This window comes from Hypomesus nipponensis, chromosome 3, assembly GCF_054491055.1.
Source record: "Hypomesus nipponensis isolate SF chromosome 3, ASM5449105v1, whole genome shotgun sequence".
NCBI classification, from domain to species: domain Eukaryota; kingdom Metazoa; phylum Chordata; class Actinopteri; order Osmeriformes; family Osmeridae; genus Hypomesus; species Hypomesus nipponensis.
The window spans coordinates 3,828,442-3,848,294 of NC_140363.1; the positions used below are offsets into that span (position 1 = coordinate 3,828,442).

General features: G+C 43.9%; 1 protein-coding gene across 1 annotated transcript in view; it reads left to right on the forward strand.

The window, feature by feature from the left end:
- The window catches only part of LOC146299386 (nardilysin-like), an 87,101-nt gene that overhangs the window by 54,084 nt on the left and 13,164 nt on the right, over positions 1 to 19,853 (forward strand). Inside the window, exons 7-24 of the mRNA XM_084683113.1 lie at positions 11,575 to 11,648; positions 11,827 to 11,922; positions 12,120 to 12,242; positions 14,050 to 14,107; positions 15,383 to 15,456; positions 15,532 to 15,601; positions 15,703 to 15,780; positions 15,858 to 15,978; positions 16,354 to 16,412; positions 16,604 to 16,658; positions 16,737 to 16,841; positions 16,967 to 17,093; positions 17,286 to 17,372; positions 18,121 to 18,240; positions 18,327 to 18,378; positions 18,633 to 18,783; positions 18,902 to 19,029; positions 19,167 to 19,329. Of these exons, the coding sequence (XP_084539239.1) occupies positions 11,575 to 11,648; positions 11,827 to 11,922; positions 12,120 to 12,242; positions 14,050 to 14,107; positions 15,383 to 15,456; positions 15,532 to 15,601; positions 15,703 to 15,780; positions 15,858 to 15,978; positions 16,354 to 16,412; positions 16,604 to 16,658; positions 16,737 to 16,841; positions 16,967 to 17,093; positions 17,286 to 17,372; positions 18,121 to 18,240; positions 18,327 to 18,378; positions 18,633 to 18,783; positions 18,902 to 19,029; positions 19,167 to 19,329 (1,741 nt within the window). The remainder of the gene's footprint in view (positions 1 to 11,574; positions 11,649 to 11,826; positions 11,923 to 12,119; positions 12,243 to 14,049; positions 14,108 to 15,382; positions 15,457 to 15,531; positions 15,602 to 15,702; positions 15,781 to 15,857; positions 15,979 to 16,353; positions 16,413 to 16,603; positions 16,659 to 16,736; positions 16,842 to 16,966; positions 17,094 to 17,285; positions 17,373 to 18,120; positions 18,241 to 18,326; positions 18,379 to 18,632; positions 18,784 to 18,901; positions 19,030 to 19,166; positions 19,330 to 19,853) is intronic.

Genomic DNA, 19,853 nt, shown 5'->3' on the forward strand with positions numbered 1-19,853 from the left:
TATTTCTCGTCTTCGCGTACACAACAGGGATTTGTTTCTTGGAGAATAGCTTCCTTTTCTTGCTAGGGGTACGGCTAAATTAGCCGTGCTCCCTGTGTACTTTATAGCAGCACGACATATCTTGCCAATTGCATGGGTCTTGTCAAATTGCCCATCTTTCTTGTAAAATCCGAAGTGTTGACAAACCTTGGATTTATTGCAATTCGTAGGAACGTGCAATTCGCCATGATAACACTCGCCTGAACACGCCTCCAACTTGCGTGAAACTTGGCCGAGAGACTTGGCCACTGACAGCAGTGGAGATGAAAGCGCGCTTCAGAAACAGTTGAAGAGGAGGAATCTATCTAAATATACAATTATTGGTCACAAATCATTGCTCGCATTTCTAAATACACTAGGTGATCGCCTACACACGATTCTATATCAATACATTGGATTATACCGATGCAAAAATGTTACAAACGATGCATCTCAATTCATCCCACATTTGATCCGGTGCACACTTTTTTGGGATCCGGGCCATCGCTAGTTAATGGAGGTAACTCAAGTTGAGGAGCTCTGCTCCTAATGGTTTACCCGCTGCCTAGTGCAGCCAATGACTGAAGATCAAAAGTATCCGCACCTGTCACTCACACAGGTGCCCTGTATAAGGGGGTGACAGCCGTCACTCATCCTCCCAAAAGAATCAAATATGGCTGGGTTGAATAAGTCGAGCTGGGCCTGGACCAAGACGATGCTTCACAAATCTCCTCCACTCCTACCCCTGAGGATGGTGGCTGAGGCTGCCACTCCTCGGGTGGAATGAACCTGAATGCCAGGTGGCACGGGACATCTCATAGACTTGTATGCGAGACCAATAGCCTCGCAGAGCCAGTGAGAAAGTCTCTGTTTTGAGAGTTGCAAGCCAGGCCTCGATCCGCCGTAGCAGGTCAGTAAGTGGGGAGAAGATCTGATTCTTGTTGTGCAAGAGAGTCAAGTAAGTAATCTGAAGGTTGCCAGTTCAATTCCCGGGCCATGCCAAATGACGTTGTGTCCTTGGGCAAGGCACTTCACCCTACCTGCCTCGAGGGATTGTCCCTGTACTTACTGTTAGTCGCTCCAGATAAGAGCGTCTGCTAAGTGACTAAATGTAATGTAAATGTAAGAGAACACACTGGGCACAGCCTATGTAAGCGTCTTTGCTCCTCTCTGCTGTGCGGAGGTGGGAAAAATGCTCTCAGTTCGCAGCTCTGTGCCCTAAACGCTCGCCTATTCCCCTGGGGATAAAAGCCGGGTTAGGATGCAAAACCGCTCTTGTTCGATCACCTGAGATGATCAAACAATCCATGCGTGTTGACAAAGCGCACAAGTTGCTCACTCGCTTAGCCGTAGTCAAAGCGAGGAGCAGACTCGTTTTGAGAGAAAGCAGATGTAAAGACACATTGTCTATGGGCTTGAATGATGGTCCAAACAGAGCGTCTAACACCAGAGATAAATCCCATGTAGGTGTTGACGCTCTTGGAGGTGGCCTGAGCCCTCCGAGACCCCAGCCAGAAAAACGCTTGACCAGCGGGTGGGTGAACAGTGTTGTTTTGGCGAATCCTTTGTGACATGCCGAAATGGCAGCCGCGTAAACACGAATAGTGGTCGCAGCTAAGCCCTCGTCAAACAACGACTGCAAGAAACACAAGAACATTTCAACCCAACATAAGACCGGGTCAAGGTTCTGTTTTCCACACCATTGCGCAAAGGCTCGCCAGCGCGATGCGTACCCTCTAGCAGTAGATTGTGCGCGCGCACTCTAAATGGTCTGAATGACAGCATCAGACAGACCTCTGCGCTCTAAGAGTTCCCTCTCAGTAGCCAAGCCATAAGTGGGCCTCTGATCACTCGAGGGCTCTTCACCAGGCCTCCGGCCCGGAGAGAGCGCATCTGTCTGGTGAGGTATGAGCGATCAGCTCCGGGAACCACGAGGCTCCGAGGGCGATCTGGGGCTATCAGAATGACCGACAGCCCCTCCAACCTCACCTGAGCTAGCAAGGGGAGCATGGAGATTAGAGGTGGAAATGCATACAATAGACCTCTCGGCCAAGAACGACTCCAAGCGGAGGTCTGTCCTGTGCGCGCAGCGAGAACGATAGATGACACTGTGTTGGCTTGTGACGCAAACAGATCCACCTGTGCTCGGCCAAAGCGCGCCCAGATTAGTGACACGATGGACGGATTCAGCCTCCAGTCGTCCTCTCTCGGGTCGCCCCTTGACATCAGGTCCGCCTCCTTGTTGAGCAGACCTGGAATGTGCTGAGCTCTCAGGGAGCGTAGGTGCGTGAGTCCACACTTCCTCCCCTAAGCAATGAAGTGATGGAGAGCGCACCCCTCCGCCTGTTGATGTAAGCCACCGTCGCTCTGTTGTCGGATCTTACAAAAATGTCTTGATCCTTCAGATCTATGCTGATCTCAAGTCAGCACACGCTTCATCATCAGCATGCGAAAGGGCCATCTGGCCACACTCTCATTGAGCACCCTCAGGTCTAGAATCGGCCTCAGTAGAGACCCGAGTTCTCCTGGTCTTTGGGAACCGGGATCACTGTTCCTTTGGTCAGCAAGCTCGCTATTTCCTTCCGGAGCGCGAGTGCCTTCAGCGGGCAGGATAAACATGTCTCCCTCACCCCTCTGAAAGGAGGGGTAGTCTGTATGAACTGTAGGGCTGTCCCCAACTAAGATTGTCTTTGGTCGACCAAGACTCGACAAAAACAACTGAAAATCGACGAATCAAAAAAATGTACAAACATGTTTGCAATCTGACTCAATTGCTGCTGGACATTGCAGATTCAGCCGCTAATAGCCTACTAATAATAAGACTCGTATCACCAGTCCTGTTGTAACCAAATGCCGATGGTAAACAATAAAAATATTGTTTGTTTCACATGCAAATCATCAGAGCGCGCTTATCACTGCCTAAACTTGTAGCATAAGAACTTAAGTAGAAGCTGAGTGGGGAACGTTGCAACAGAGAAAGATTTAGTTTTCTTGGCCGGAGAAGATAATGTCATTCAATTTGGATGTGATTCTTATAGGTATATTCATTTTCAACCCAGGGCCTTAACATGAACAAAGTAGGGCTAGACCAACTTACGTTTTTCAGGTGGCAGGCTACATCATATTCAACGTCGAACTATGACAAATAAACCGTTGTTGGCAGAGTTTGCATTCAACGTTTTTTGAGTCATCCGGTACCTGTAAATGTAAATGTGCTTTAATGAAATGCTGCCAAACCACAGATTTCTGTGCCATTTTGACTAATAACACCTACAAAGTAGGCTATGGCAGAGTTTGTAGTTCTGCAGCCAATTGTGCTCGTGCCGTGTGCAAAATACCAAACCAAAACAAAGCACAGATTAACGAAAGGAACAGTAACACCTTTTCTTTTAAATTCTATATTTTTAGAGTTTGATTATTTGTCTTAAATAATATAATCTACAATTTCTGTTGAACATCTGATCTCACACTGCCATATGGCAGCTCAACTAAAAAAATCTTAATTGACCAAGAGCATATCGACCAGAAAATTGACTAGTCGACTAAATGGGGACAGCCCTAATGAACTGGATCGCATAACTAGGGATGGGTATCGACAACCGGTTCTGTAAGGACCCGGTTCCAAATTTCTCAAAACCCGAATATCAATAAGGTCCAAGCTTATCGATACCGCTATCGAGACCAAGTAATATAATGTAACATTGACTTATGTCTCGAGACATAAGTAATGTTATTTAAATCAAATCGCTGGTGCACAAACATACAACGTATAAACTAATAAAATGACTAATTTCAATTGAATGGCCTGCCAACCGCCTTTAAACTAAACAAAGAATGTTATTGCCTCAAGCGCTACCTACTTAGTAGCGAGCTCGCTTCATTTATCATTTTGTTGCTAGCTACGATAGCAGAACGCACGAAACGGTCAAAGGCTTGGCTACATTTTATTAAAGCCAAAGATAAAGACGAAGCAAAGTGCGATATATGTTCTAAAGTAATTTCTTGTAAAGGGGGGAAACAACTGCGATGAAAAAGCACCTCAACGTTGTGCATCAGATAAAGATAAAAAGCAGTGCTTCGACTGTCTCCGAGTCGCAACGGTGCAAACTCCAGCTGCCTTTGCAGGACAATCCTCTGGTGAGCGCACCACAACTTCGTAGCGAGTCTCCGTCGTTGACAATAATAAGCCAATTCAGGGCTCAACAGTGCAACTATTTAGCATATGCCCCTAAAATTTGATGTGTGCGCGAACTGCAATTTTTTTTACGAGCACAGTGTGTGAGTATAGATAATAGGGATGGGAAGATTCACCGATTCGCATCGGTGCATCGGCATAAAAGTTCACGATGCGATGGCCCGGATCAAAAAAGTGTGCACCGGATACAATGTGGGATGAAATCGCGATGCATCGTTTCTAACATCTTTGCATCGGTATAATCCGATGTTTTTATAGAATGATGTGTATGCGAACACCTTTAGTATTTAGAAATTTGACTAATGATTTGTGACCAATAATTTTATAATTAGTTAGTTTCTTAAGCACGCTCTTATCTCCACTGCTGTCAGTGGCCGATTATCGTGAAGTCTCTCGGCAAAGTTTCGCGCAAGTTGGAGGCGTGTTCGGGCGAGTGTTATCATGGCGGAGGAAGAGTTACACGTTACTACAAATTGCAATAAATCCAAGGTTTGGCAACACTTCGGATTTTACAAGAAAGCTGGACAATTTGACAAGACCCATGCAATTGGCAAGATATGTTGTGCTGCTATAAAGTACACAGGCAGCACGGCTAATTTAGGTTGTCACCTGAAGAGGCTACATGGTATTTGTGTGGAGACGTCTGCCTCACCCTCGGATTCAGCTGGCTACTGTCAGTGGCTAGCTCCATCGGTACCCTAAGCAAGAATAGGAAGCTATTTTCCGACAAAACAAATCCCTGTTGTGTACGACAAAGTAAGATGAGAGATAGCTTTGAGAAATGACTTTGAGTCATTGAGAAAATGTTTAGGAAAAAAGTAGGACGTATGAGTTCAATTTAGTGTGTTGTATTATGACAGTGTTTACAGCAGCTTGTGACTGCCTGTAATAGTTTACCCTTTTTTTACATTCAGAGAACACATACAACAGGAAAGAAGGACTGGTTTAAGGCAAGGTCCAGGCCTGATGTTATTTTATCTATTGTCAGAGACTTTTAATATGTGAAATAAAACTTTCACTTGTTTAGTTAATTGATGATTTGCAGTCTGACAAAGAAATAAATCATAGCATAAATGTAAGTCAATATGTACCATATTAAATTGCATGGCATCATATTCCCTTTGCATCGCATCTCATTAAATCGCATCGTGTCGAATCGCACTGCATCGCAATAGGGGTGAATCGTATCGCATTAGTAGTTGCTTTTATGTATCTTTAATGTATCGGATCGTTGGCAGTGCATCGAGATGTGTATCGCATCGTCCTCAGTGATGGAGATGCACATCCCTAATAGATAAGCCTCCCCCCTCACTGTTGATCATTCAAAACATAGCCACCGCAAGCATGGCTCTGTGGGATGCTTAAACATTGTGTTAAACAAAAACAGAGACAGAAGAAAATAGGGATAAGATAAGGAAGGTTTGGGTTTGGTTAGCTGGTCATTTAGCTATATCAGGTTATTTTGTTGAAACGTGTTCAACTTTTCATAAAGTCGATGAGCTTGACAATGTCACTTCGTCAACCAACCAATTACTCATAGTCTAGTTACTCATCCAGGTTGTGGACAGATTTAGAAATAGCCAGAGTCAGGATCCATTGTGCCTATTTGCTCCTTTTAGCCAGTCTCCTCCTGAGAGCAACACATTCCCCTTGTTCTATTTAGGATTCCTCCGTCAGGAGGAAACCTATTGTTATTGTTAGTTTTATTAGGATTCCTCCGTCAGGAGGAAACCTATTGTTATTGTTAGTTTTATTAGGATTCCTCCGTAAGGAGGAAACCTATTGTTATTGGTGGTTTTATTATTTGTAATTCTTGTACCATGGGAGTCAATGGCAGCCCCTAGACCCCATCGACAACTTTTTGTGAAATTTGGCACACTCATCAAGGACAGTTTCTTCTATACCTACACCAAGTTTCATGTCTCCCATTAGACCACTCTAGCGCCACCAATGGGTCAAAGTTGGACTTGTGTTTACACACGCAACTTTTGAACCATATGACTACTCGCCGAGTTCAACGCACACCATGGCGTTAATTTCCGGTTATATAGATTTCCCGCCATTTCCGGTTTTATCAAAAACCTTTGAAAGCCTACTCCTCCTTGTCATATCTTCTTCAAAATCACCAGAGATGATCTTCAGACCAAGCCTCACAAAATTTATCAAAGGAATTTTGATCCTCATAACCGTCTGTCCGGTACAGCCAATCAAATTCATCAGAAAAGCCGCCAAACAGGATGTGAAGTCATGTCTCAGCAAATCTTTGAGATATCAACACTAAACTTGGTAGATCGGAGGAAGACACTACAACATGTTACCATGTGCAAAGGCAAATTCATATCTCTAAAAATGATTGATATAAAGCGAATTGAACTTATCGCTAACGCTAAAATAATGCTTTACACATCAGCCAGTCAAAAACTGATACTCTGATTCAATCACAAGTTCATATGAAGACTCTTGAGAATGTTCATAACACAAATCTGTGAAAAAGTTGACTGTAAGATGAAAGGTCGATTTTTGGTGAATATTTGAAACATGCTTGCTTGGCTAATTTCTAGGCAAATTTCCAATGAATGTCTCCCCTGCTCCTCCCCGCGCGTGCTCCAAAATCTCACACACACTCAGCCTTCCCTTGACACACGCGCGGCCAAGACGCACACGCAACATTTCAGGAGAGTGTGGGCTGACCAAGCCCCCACTCATTCCTTGGTCTTTAGCAAAGGCCCATGTGGCTCTTGATGGTATTGCATTTCCGATTTTGTATGCAATGGTAAAAAGTTATAAAAATCCTGAAACATTGATAGTATAGACCAAGAGTAACTACCACACCACAAATGGCCCACCATTACCCATAGGTGGCGCTACAGGCCACGCCCAAAAGCACAAAGATACAAGGCTTTCTGGAATGGATAGGCTCACCAAGCCCCCTCCCTTCACTTATTGGCTTGAAAAAAAGGCCCATGTGGATCTTGATGGTATTGCATTTCCGATTTCGTATGCAATGGTAAAACAGGTCTAAAAATCCTGAAACATAGATAGTATAGACCAAGAGTAACTACCACACCACAAATGGCCCACTATTACCCATAGGTCTTCCCTTGACACACGCGCGGGCTTGGCAAGACGCACACGCAACATTTCAGGAGAGTGTGGGCTTACCAAGCCCCCACTCATTCCTTGGTCTTTTGCAAAGGCCTTGTGGATCTTCATGGTATTGCATTTCAGATTTTGTTTGCCATGGTAAAAAGTTCTCAAAATCCTGAAACATTGATAGTAAAGGCCAACAGTAACAACAACACTAACAAAAGCCCATGTGGATCTTGTATAGAATATACATTTTTCAATGGTTTGCAATGCTTTACACGTAAGCCAGTCAAACAAGTTCATATGAAGACTCTTGAGAATGTTTGGTACACAAATCTGAGAAAAAGTTGACTCTAAGATGAAAGGCTTGGCAAGACACACACGCAACATATCAGGACTGTGTGGGCTGACCCCACTCATTCCTTGAATATCAGCATAGGCCCTTGAGGACCTTGGTGTCATTTCATTTCCTACTTTGTATGCAATAGTAAAAAGGTCTCCAAATCCTGACACATTGACAGTACAGGCCAAGAGTAACTACCACACTTTACCCAAAGCCCATGTGGATCCTGTTGGTATTGCATTTCCAATTTTATATGCAATGGTAAAAAGTTTTTAAAATCCTGAAACATTAATAGTATAGGCCAAGAGTAACTACCACACCACAAATGGCCCACCATTACCCATAGGTGGCGCTACAGGCCACGCCTTAATGCATAAAGATTAGTGCTGTCAAACGATTAAAATATTTAATCGCGATTAATCGCATTAATGTCATAGTTAACTCGCGATTAATCACAATTAATCGCACATTTTTATCTATTCTAAATGTCCCTGATTTCTTTTTGTCCCAATCTTTTTTCAAATTTTAATGCTCTTATCAACATAGAAAAGTGGTTCGGATTGCTTTGTGCAAATATTTTTTTTATTGAAAACAACATTGCAATCGCCTGGCTTTGACGAGGGGGCAGAGAATTCGCATCAGCTGTGTGCTTGGCCATCAAGTGGTATTTCAGACTGGACGTGCTTCGATGATAGCTCAGTTTACAACGACAAAACACACAGATCACTGGTCTTGTCAATAGAACCATTTGGCAACTTTTTAAAAGCAAACTTTCCATTCAGAATCTTATTGGCATCCATTTCGGCATCTCGCGCTCGTCATCCACTCAAAACGTAACGTTAGCCTACTACCAGAGAATGTCTAATATCCGTAAACGGGCTCTGCTACTACTCTTTAGCCAGCTCGCAAGCCAAACGAGTGTTTGGCGTGCCTGTTGTTTTGTTTCCGGTCTAGCTAGATCCGGTGTGGTGTTGTAGTTTTTCTAACGTCGGTAGTTGTTGCAACAGCATGTGAAAAAAATTACAAAGTTTGCTAGGCCAAAAAGAGCGTTAATCGCGCGATAAAATAATTGACGCCGTTAATTTGGGTTTGCGTTAACGCCGTTAATAACGCGTTAAACTGACAGCACTAATAAAGATACAAGGCTTTCTGGAATGGATAAGCTCACCAAGCCCCCTTCCTTCACTTACTGGCTTGAAATAAAGGCCCTTGTGGATCTTGATGGTATTGCATTTCAGATTTGGTATGCCATTGGTAATTCTGCAGCATACATTTTTCTATACAGTTACAATTTGTCAAGAATAAACATTTTTCAATGGTTCGCAGTGTTTGGAGGAATCCGCCATTACTACTTGCAGTTATATTTTATATTTTATAGTTATCTGTTTTACTTAAGAAATAGAAAAGTATCGATAGTGGTATCGATAAAGACTCGAATCGTTAAGCAGTCTCAAAAATGGTATCGATATCAATAAAAATTTACGATACCCATCCCTACGCATAACCCTCTCTCTGGGCCTCATTTACTAACATTCAGGGCCGGATCCAGTGGGGGGGCTGGGGAGGGCTGCGCCCCCTAAGATGTCTGCCGCGCTCCCCCCACCCAAGCTCCTTCTGACTTCAGCCAAAATGGTTAAATGTTGAAAAGGTCTGTTAGTGCTTTCAGTAATATGCTTTTTTTCAACCAATCTTTTAAAAATATTCCCCAGTGATTGTCTGGTTGACAATGGGGTAGGTTAGAGCTCCGCATCCATGTTTACCAATAAAAGTGAAATCAACCTTGAATTTTTCACTTGTTCTCGAAGTTATTATATATCGGTCTTTTGTGGATGGCTTTTGACGAATAGTAAAGTGTAGCATTGGTCTTTAATGTTAGAACCTTGAATTTCATACTTCTGTTTCAGTTGTAATCTTTAGCCTATTTGTTTTCATAGAAGATACACGGGTTAAAGACGTTAACAGTAGTCTTTTAGCTTTGTTAGCCATCGTTAGCCATCGATTGTTTTTTGCGTGCGTGTTTGTACCTACAAAGAAAACCTTTTATCATGCATCGATTTCTGATCCCCAAACCATCTACTAGCGTACTGCCCCTGCGACAAGGGATATTAAACTCATACTCCAGAGCAGGGAGAGCGTGCTGGTTCCAGTGGAAGCACTTCCCTGTCTCTCGGTACCAAAATTACTGCTGCTGTGGGGCGGGATCCAACTCCTCATCATCCTCTGAGGTTGAACTCAGCGCTCGCCCTTTCACTTCAGAAAAGGACAGGGGAGTTGTGCTCAACGCGTCTGTCAGGAAAACCTCCACAGGAGGGTCCCGTCCAGCCAGTTGCGCTTCATTTGCCGCCTCGATGTGGTCCTCAAACTCCAAACTCTCCTCGTTGGAGAGCAGGGCCAAGGCCACATCTTCAACTGCTCCTCCACCTGACAAAAATCTAAGCGCAACCGCCTCTCCAAAACGGAGAGGCCAGCGCATGATTCGCAGACACGGGAGTCCACCAACCCGTCCCTGGCATGCCGAGGTCCCAAGCACAAGAAACAGAATTTGTGCCGGTCTCCCTCAGCCTCCAGGTAATGGCACCGGAACTTGGCTCTTAAAGAGCCTTGCGCGTTGAAATCTCCTGGTAGATATTTCTTCAATCCTTCAAGCCACTGAAAATTCAAAAACGGCTGTCACCCCCTTATATAGGGCACCTGTGTGAGTGACAGGTGCGGATACTTTTGATCTTTAGACATTGGCTGCACTAGGCAGCAGGTAAACCATTAGGAGCAGAGCTCCCCTATGGGGCGGAGCTCCACAAAATAGAACCGGTGAATCTTTCCATCCCTAATAGCTATGGCTACCCAGCCACCTGTGCTACCAATTAACACAACACTGTTCCCAAATTCAAATAAAACATCTCAAAAGTATGCATAACTTAACAAAATATAATTCTCAAATAAGTCAAATAAAACATCCAGCTAGGTTATGACTTAAAATACTAGCAACGGCGCTCCTTACCAATGCGGTACTTAAACAAAATCACGACTGCAGAATTTCCACGATACTCGCAATTTTCACTCCGATAGTAACCAAACTCAATGTAAAAACGTATTCTTTAAACTCTGTTGTTGGAATGATTTTATGTTAATCAATCTGTTGACCAGCGTGGCTGCTGTCATCCTCGTCTTGGTATGAAAAGGAAGGGAGAACGAGCACACACGGGTTTTATTAGGGACCTGTTTCTGATTGGTCATTGAATTGGAGGTTTTTGATTAGTTCTACTAACTCATGCTAACCAATTAGAAAATAATCTATAAAATAAGTATTTTTATTTATTTTCTTTTAAAACAAAATCAAACCATCACTCCACTTTAGACTAACATCAAATACAAATAGTGTGTAAATCAAATCCATGGATATCAGATTTTAACCTGGGTTACACGGGTTACCAAAGTGTATAGTGCCAGGCTTTGAATGAGGAAAATAAAAAGAATGTCAAGGCCATTTTTTGGAGCCCTATCTAAAGATTAAACAAAAGCTATATAGTACCATGAATTTGATCTTCTTTCTGTGCTTGTGAGGCTTTGTTGATTGTCACCCCCCTAGCATATTGGGATACTATTTAACTTCTATTCATTCCTGTATTTTTTGTCCAGTCCTCTGAGATGCTCAGCTTGAGTGTATCAGACATCTGCACCTTACATATATGTAATAAATACTTGGATTTAGTCTTGAACTTGTATTTGGCAACTGACTTAATTGACTTTCACAGCAATTGGGTAAAATAAGAGACTTCCTCACTGGTTAAACATGGAGAGACAGAATGACCACAATCTTGATCAATCTTCTTGTGCCGGTCTAAAGGTGATTGCAGTGTCCTAGTGCTGATTGGCATACCATTCTCTTCACCCATTTTTTTCTACATCTCCACCCCTCTCCATCTCTTCACAGGTGGGCCCAGTTCTTTATCTGCCCCCTGATGATCCGAGACGCCATTGACAGGGAGGTGGAGGCTGTGGACAGTGGTGAGTAGCATTCTGAGGAACTCCCAATCCAACCCCCCTTTCCCAAAAAGTAAAGCTAAAACTAAAGATAAATTATGTCTGTGTAAATTAATGTACTTTATTCTGCTCTGGATTGCATTTTTTACATAAGGATGTCTGTGAGTTGGTGAAGCGGCATCTGTTGCTCTCTTTTTGACAGAGTTCCAGCGGGCCAAACGGTCTGACTCCCACAGGAAGGAGATGCTGTTTGGGAGTCTGGCCAAACCCGGCCACCCCATGGGCAAGTTCTGCTGGGGTGAGACAGTCAGGCACATTGTTGTCTTAGCCTACACACACCTGGGGGTAATACACACTGTAGTCCAAACATATACACACATGGTGTGTAGTCACATCTCCATAATCCTTGTCATGTGTCAAATATGTCGATTTGATGTAACAAATATGATGTAAATGTTACAGATTATTATACTGAATTAGAAATTGCATTTCTAGGCAACGCCCAGACCCTGAAGCAGGAACCAAGGAAGAAGAAGATCAACGTGTACAAGCGTATGCACTCCTTCTGGAATAGACACTACTCCGCCCACTACATGACACTGGCAGTGCAGTCTAAAGGTCAGACTGAGCAATCAATTCCGTCCACAGCATAGACTGCAGCACATGCAGCAAGGACTGCAGCAAGGACTGCCAATCTACAGTGAGTCCAATATGTATTTGATCCCTTGCTGATTTTGCCGGTTTGCCCACTAATAAAGACATGATCAGTCTATAAATTTATGATAATATGTATTCAAACATGGAGAGACAGAATATCAAAAAAAATATCCAGAAAATGAACCTAAGGAATATATATTAATTGATTTGTATTTCATTGAGGGAAATAAGTATTTGATCCCTTAGTATTCATTAGGAGTTCTGGCTTTTACAGACCAGGTAGACACTCCCAATCGACTTGTTACCTGAACTGAAGCCACCTGTTCTCACTAATCACTCGTGTGAAAAACACCTGTTCACAGAATCAGACAATCAGACAGATTCCAAACTGTTCACCATGGGGAAGACCAAAGAGCTGTCTCAGGACCTCAGAGTCAGGATTGTTGATCTCCACAAAGCTGGAATGGGGTACAAAAAGATTAGCAAGGTGTTGGATTTGAAGGTAACAACCATTGGTGCAATTGTAAGAAAATTTAAAAAGCATAACATGATCATCAACAGACCTCGGTCCGGTGCTCCTAAGAAGATTCCACCTCGTGGGGTAGCAATGATTCTGAGAACGGTCAAAAATCATCCTGCAACCACTCGGCAGGAGTTGGCAAATGACCTGAAGGCAGCTGGGACCACAGTTTGCAAGGAAACAATAGGCAACACTTTGCGCAGCAATGGGTTAACATCCCGCAGTGCCCGAAAGGTACCCCTTCTCAAAAAGGCACATGTGGACGCGCGCCTTAAGTACGCCAATGATCACCTGAAAGATGAACCAAGTTATTGGGAGAAAGTTATGTGGTCGGACGAGACCAAAATTGAGCTTTTTGGCCTCAATTCTACCCGTCATGTGTGGAGGAAAAAAAATGCTGCTTATGACCCCAAGAACACTGTGCCCACCGTCAAGCATGGAGGTGGAAGCATAATGTTTTGGGGGTGTTTCTCCGCCAAGGGTACAGGGCCACTTCACCGCATCACTGGGAAGATGGATGGAGCCATGTACCGTACAATCCTGAAGGACAACCTCCTCCCCTCTGCCAGGAAGCTGAAAATTGGCCGTGGTTGGGTCTTCCAACATGATAATGACCCGAAGCACACAGCAAAGGCAACAAAGGATTGGCTCAAGAAACATCACATCAAGGTCATGGAATGGCCCAGCCAGTCACCGGACCTCAATCCGATCGAAAATCTATGGAGGGAGCTGAAGGTCAGAGTGGCCAGGCGACAGCCCACCAACCTTCATGATTTAGAGAGGATCTGCAAAGAAGAGTGGGCCAAAATTCCACCTGGTGTGTGTGCTAAACTTGTGGTTAACTACAAAAAACGTCTCACTGCTGTGCTTGCAAACAAAGGCTTTGCCACTAAGTATTGAGTGTGTTTGGCCAGAGGGATCAAATACTTATTTCCCTCAATGATATACAAATTAATTAAAATATATTCTTTAAAGTTATTTTCTGGAATTTCTTTTTGATATTTTGTCTCTCCATGTTTGAATACATATTATCATAAATTTATAGACTGATCATGTCTTTATTAGTGGGCAAACCGGCAAAATCAGCAAGGGATCAAATACATATTGGACTCACTGTATACCTGAGTAATTGAATATGGTTTATGGGAGAGTTCCACAGTCTAGTGTATGGACCAGGATCAGACCCCCTGATCCTTACTCCTGTCCCTCTCTCCATGTCCGTCTCCCTGTCCCCCCTCCCCCACCCAGAGAAGCTGAACACTCTTGAGGAGTGGGTGAGAGAGATCTTCAGCGACATACCCAACAAGTAAAACCTATTTTCCTTTTTTCCTTTTATTTTGACCACCACCTGCCCCTCTTTCTTAAGGCCGATTTATACTTCTGCGTTTTTACGCACACGCACACAGGGAACGCCCTCTCCTTCAAGAAACGCCCTCTGCGTGTCTTCGCAGAGCCCTCGCAGAGCTCTGCGTGCGCCTCCTGATTTTCCTGACTATCCGTCTGTCCGTGCGTCTTTTTACGGATACCCCTTGGCTACGATTGGTCCGTATTGCGTCAGGGGTGGGGGGCGGGGTTGCCGTGACCAACAAGAGAACAGAATCCTTTGACCGCCATTGTTGTACGTTTTTACAACTCTTATTTCAGCTAAACAGTACATGTAAATCAGCATCTGAATTAAAATGTGACGAGAAATGGACAGTGTAGTTGCTGAAAATGTGCTTATTTTATTGATGAAATGGTTCATTTGTAAATTTGCTCCGACTTTTCGATAACCTAGCTAGCATCGCAGTGCAGCGTCATCTACTGTTCTGGCTGTGAATTGCTTTCAGCACGCAGAGCCGTCGGAGTAGTATAAATTCAACCAGTCCGTCCGACTCCGTGCGTGCGTCTGTCCGTTAACGGAGGCGCAGAAGTATAAATCGGCCTTAACTCTCACTCATAATAGGCCTTTGTTATACCAGTGTTTCCCAAACATTGATTTATTTGTGACGGCCCGTCACAATAAAAAAAAAATTGCGCAGCGCATTGATTTGCTCAGCCCCTTCTTGCTTCTCTCTGTCTCACTACAACGGACCCATCTGTGAATGGCCCCCTCTCTCCGTGCACACTCCGAATCAATGCTGAGACAAACAGCTTTTTCAGAGAATCGGAGCGTACGAACGGTTAGTATAATAATTCTCTACACAAATCTGTCCAAAACGGATACGTTCAAGAAAAATATAATATTTAAAGTTAAACACATACAGTAAATATAACCATATGAGTCCAACATAACGTTAATATTACGTAAAGCTCCAAAAACTATTTTGCACTCAAATAATGCAAAAAACATTCTCAAACTTGTTGACGTCCCTATGTACAATCACATGTAACCAATACTAGGACATAGGTTTGGGTTGACACTGCCTACCGCCACAAATATAATCACGTTCTGTGGGAAACACTGTATACCCATGCCTATTGTCCTCGCCCAGTTCCAACACACTTACATAGATGAGTAGGAGTCATTACTAATAATGGGCTGTTAATTAGATGCCATTTATCTCACTTTTAATGTTGCTATCTGCTACCATGGGGATAGCGGTCTGCCCAAACCAGACTTTTCCAAGCAGGTGGAACCCTTTGATACCCCAGCCTTCAACAAGCTTTGCAGAGGTACAGTCTAAAAAACTCTATAACTGTCTCACAAGCTTATTTATAGATTATTGGTAAGTTTAATGTGTATTACAGTGGTTCCTGTGAGGAAGATGCATACCCTGACTATCACCTGGGCTTTGCCCCCCCAGGAAAAGCACTACAGGTGAGTCACACTGCCACCAGGGACACAGAAGAAACTTAAGACAACTTTCTCTTATTCACCTGCTGTCTCACATTCTCTCTTTATCTTTCTACCTCTTCCAGGGTGAAGCCTGTCCACTATATTTCATGGCTTATTGGTCACGAGGGCACTGGCAGCATCCTATCAGTGCTCAGGAAAAGGTGACTGAGATCAGTGTGTGTGTATATTTGTATATTTATATATACTGTAAATATAAACATCTCTGCCCTGTGTGAAGGTGCTGGGCCCTGGCCCTGTTTGGAGGGAACAGTGAGACAGGTTTTGACCAGAACACCACCTACTCCATCTTCTCGATCTCCATCACTCTCACAGATGTGGGCTTCCAGAACCTTTACCAGGTTTAATCATCTCTCTTGTTCTATCTTTTATCTTTGTATCTCTTTAATACTCAACCTGTGGGTCTCCAGATCTATGAGTATCTCTCTTTGCATCTCTGTTTCCCTTTATCACTGTTTCTTTTAGTATGTTTCTCCAAGTACTCTTCCTGGGATAGGAAAACCTACTGGAAGGGACAGTACTGTAGCTATCAAGGAACAGACTTGGACACCTGGATTAACTGTTTCTGTATTTCTCTTTGCGCTACTGACTCAGCCGTGTCTGCTGTGTCTGCCTTGTCATAGCTGTGTGTCTCCAGTGGATGTTCTTTCCTGTATTTCCTGTATCGAGTCACTATTGGGGGCTGTAGACTGACCTGACTCTGTCTCCCTCTCCAGGTGGCTCATTTGGTGTTTCAGTATCTCAAGATGCTGCAGGACCTGGGCCCTCAGCAACGGTAATTCTGACCCATTGACAGGTGATATGCAGGGGAAGAGACTTCTGACCAATATGTTTAAATGGTTTTACATGAAGATTTGAGAACCAGACAAACTTTGTATCACCATGGCATGGGACTCAATATCGGAACTTGGAGGAAGCAAGCCCGAATTTTGGGTCTGTGAACATGTCATGCTTCCCTCTCTCTAGAGTATACGAGGAGATTCAGAAGATTGAGTTCAATGAGTTCCACTACCAGGAGCAGGTAATCACTGTAATGCACACCACTGTGAAGGTAGAAAATAGCTGCTGCATTAACACATGTGCAAATGTTTCCTGTCAGACTGATCCTATAGAACACGTGGAAGACATCTGTGAGAACATGCAGCTGTTCCCCAAGCAGGACTTCCTTACGGGAGACCAGCTCATGTTTGAGTACCAACCAGAGGTGGGGGCAGTCACACATTTGGCATTGTGTGTGTGTTTATGCAGAATATGTATGTTTGTGTGTACTGTACATTATGGTTGTATGTGTGTGTTTGTGTGAGTGTCTATTAACCCTATCAAGTCCAGCAGGTGATTAGTGCAGCCCTATCTTTCCTGACCCCAGAGAGAGCCAACCTCATGCTGCTTTCTCCACAACATGAGGGACTCTGTCCTCTGAGAGAGAAGTGGTTTGGAACACACTACAACATGGAGGGTGAGACAAAGTGTGTTTGTTACATGCATTTGTGCAAAGGACACACATTTTGTGTGTCACGTGGTACATGAGGTGGACCCAAATGCAGGAAAACGCAGACAGGATCAAGGGAACTAACATTATATTTATTTAACCCAAAATTTGGAACATGAACGACAGACACACTGATAGGTGTTCGGTTCTCTGTGGTAGATATCCAGCAGGAATGGAAGGATCACTGGTCAGGAGGGCTTGAACCCAACAATGAGCTGCACCTTCCTGCTGAAAACAAATATATTGGTGAGTGAGGATGATGATCTGGATGATTATAATGGTAATAGTGATTATAAGGCTTTGTTGATCAGAATGTCAGATTGAATGTCCTGCCCCCCCTTCTGCTGTTTACCGGCCCCTGCCCCCCTCCCCACTACTGTTTACCCCCTCCCCTCTGCGGTCTACCTGCCCCTACCCCCTTCCCCTCTGATGTGTTGTCAGAAAAGTTGAAGATGTAACCTTTTATCTTGTATAAGAATGAAACTGTGTTCAGCATTCTTTGTGTGCAAAGGGAGGCCTACCCCCAAATGTGAACTCTGGGTAACACTAGGCTTATGGAAACAAGGTGACCTGGGCTGACCACTATCTTACTGGAGAGGCCATAAAATATGTTTAACCTTATCTGCAGTAAGTGAATCATGTGGTCAGCCTAGGAGGGGTCAGAGAACTTTGTAAGTTTCCACTGCTAGGGACGCACGCACACACGTGCACGCTCGCAATACCTCTGGGATCGATCACATTGACAGGTGATATGCAGGGGAAGACACTTCCCACCAATATGTTTAAATGGTCTTACATGAAGATTTGAGAACCAGACAAACTTTGTATCACCATGGCATGTGATGTTTTGTCTCCTTGTGGGCTGCCACAAGCAATAACACTTTCTTAACTTCTTCATTAACTGACTGTGCAATACTTGATGAAGATTTATATTTCTTACATGTGTACCTCCTCCTTCCCCTGTCCCCATCCCCTTGTGCTGGGGTGCCTTTAGCCACTGACTTCACCCTGCAGCCCCCTGACATCCCCAATTCTCACGTCCCAATCAGAATTGCCACCAGCGACCTGGGCTGCATCTGGTACAAGAAGGATAACAAGTTCAAGATCCCCAAAGGTGAGAGAGTGTGTGCATGTGTGTGTCTGTATGTGTGCTAGAGATGTACTACCACCAATATAACTATATTTCTTCTTGTCTTGTAGGCTATGTGCGGTTCCACCTAATATCTCCTGTCATCCAGACGTCTGCTAAGAAGTACTACTCCACCACTACTAGCACTCATTGGTTTTTCTGTTAACAAACTCAATGTTAACTATTTGGTACCTCTCTCTTTCCCTGCCCATTTATCACATCTACCCTTCCCCCACCTTACTCTCCCTCTCTTGTTTCCCCTAATCCTTTCTTTTCCTCATCACCCTTTTTTCTTCTCACCTGGATCCCCCTCCTCCCCCACACACCATCATGTGTCCCCCCCCATCTCTCTTCTCCCCCTTCCTCCCATTCCCCAGTGTGGTTCTGTTTGACCTCATGGTGAACATCCTGGGTCACAATGTTGCAGAGCCTGCCTATGACGCTGATGTTGCCCAGCTGGATTATAAACTGGTTGCTGGGGAACATGGCCTGGTCATCAAGGTCAAGGGCTTTAACCACAAGCTTCCTGTGAGTCAGTTATTGTTATGCTAATGGTGGGTGGTGAATATGATGGTGGAGGTGATATTTATGATGGTGAATGTAGTGATATTTATGATGGCGGTGTTGTATTTTCATCCTACCATAGCTGCTGTTGCATCTAATCATAGACTACCTGGCTGACTTCTTAGTTTCTGACGATGTCTTCAGCATGTTCTCAGAGCAGCTTAAGAAAGCCTACTTTAACCTCCTCATCACACCAGGGAAGCTTGACAAGTGAGTTGTGTGTGTCTGTGCAAGTGTCCGCAACACACGTTTTCTTTCTCACCAGTAAAGAAAGTAGTACCACCCAGCCCCCCACTTTATCATATTTATAACCTCACCCTGTCTCACCACCTCAACCTGTCCATCAGGGATGTGCGTCTGTTGATCCTGGAGAGTTCTCGCTGGTCCATGGTGGAGAAGTACCAGGTCTTGTGTGGGAGCCTAACTGTGGAGAAGCTTATGGAATTCAGCAGAACCTTCAAAGCCCATCTCTACGCAGAGGGACTGGTGCAAGGAAATTTCACCAGTGCGGTGGGGATCACAACACACACACACACACACAAACACACAGTAACGAACACTGACATGTAGTGTTGTTACAAAAACCAGTACCATGGTACCAAGTCAGTGCTCAAACAAACAAAAAACTGTATGATACCAGAATTTCTGAAGTACAGTGTTGCAGAGTTGGAAGCTGACAAGCACAGTGTTGCCCCAAAAATATTGCTAAAAGTAGCTAGATGAGATTTTTGGGCACCAGTTAAATTGGCAACACTGGACAAGCAGGTAATGGTGTAGCAGGCTCCACTCAAAGTTGACAAGAAAAGTGGAATAGCCACTTATGGAAATAGCTCTGGTGTAAGGCAGATGACAATGAGAACATCGTCGATCACTAGAAAAAACTATTGGCAAACGTCACTGTTCAGAGCTCTCAAGTTTTATAAAAAGTTTGGCGTTAGATTACCATACATGTAATATATGGCATGACTCTCACGGCAAATGTTTGAGACTTGAAAGCCCAGACCGTTCATGTCCTTTATGGTTTGCAGCAGACT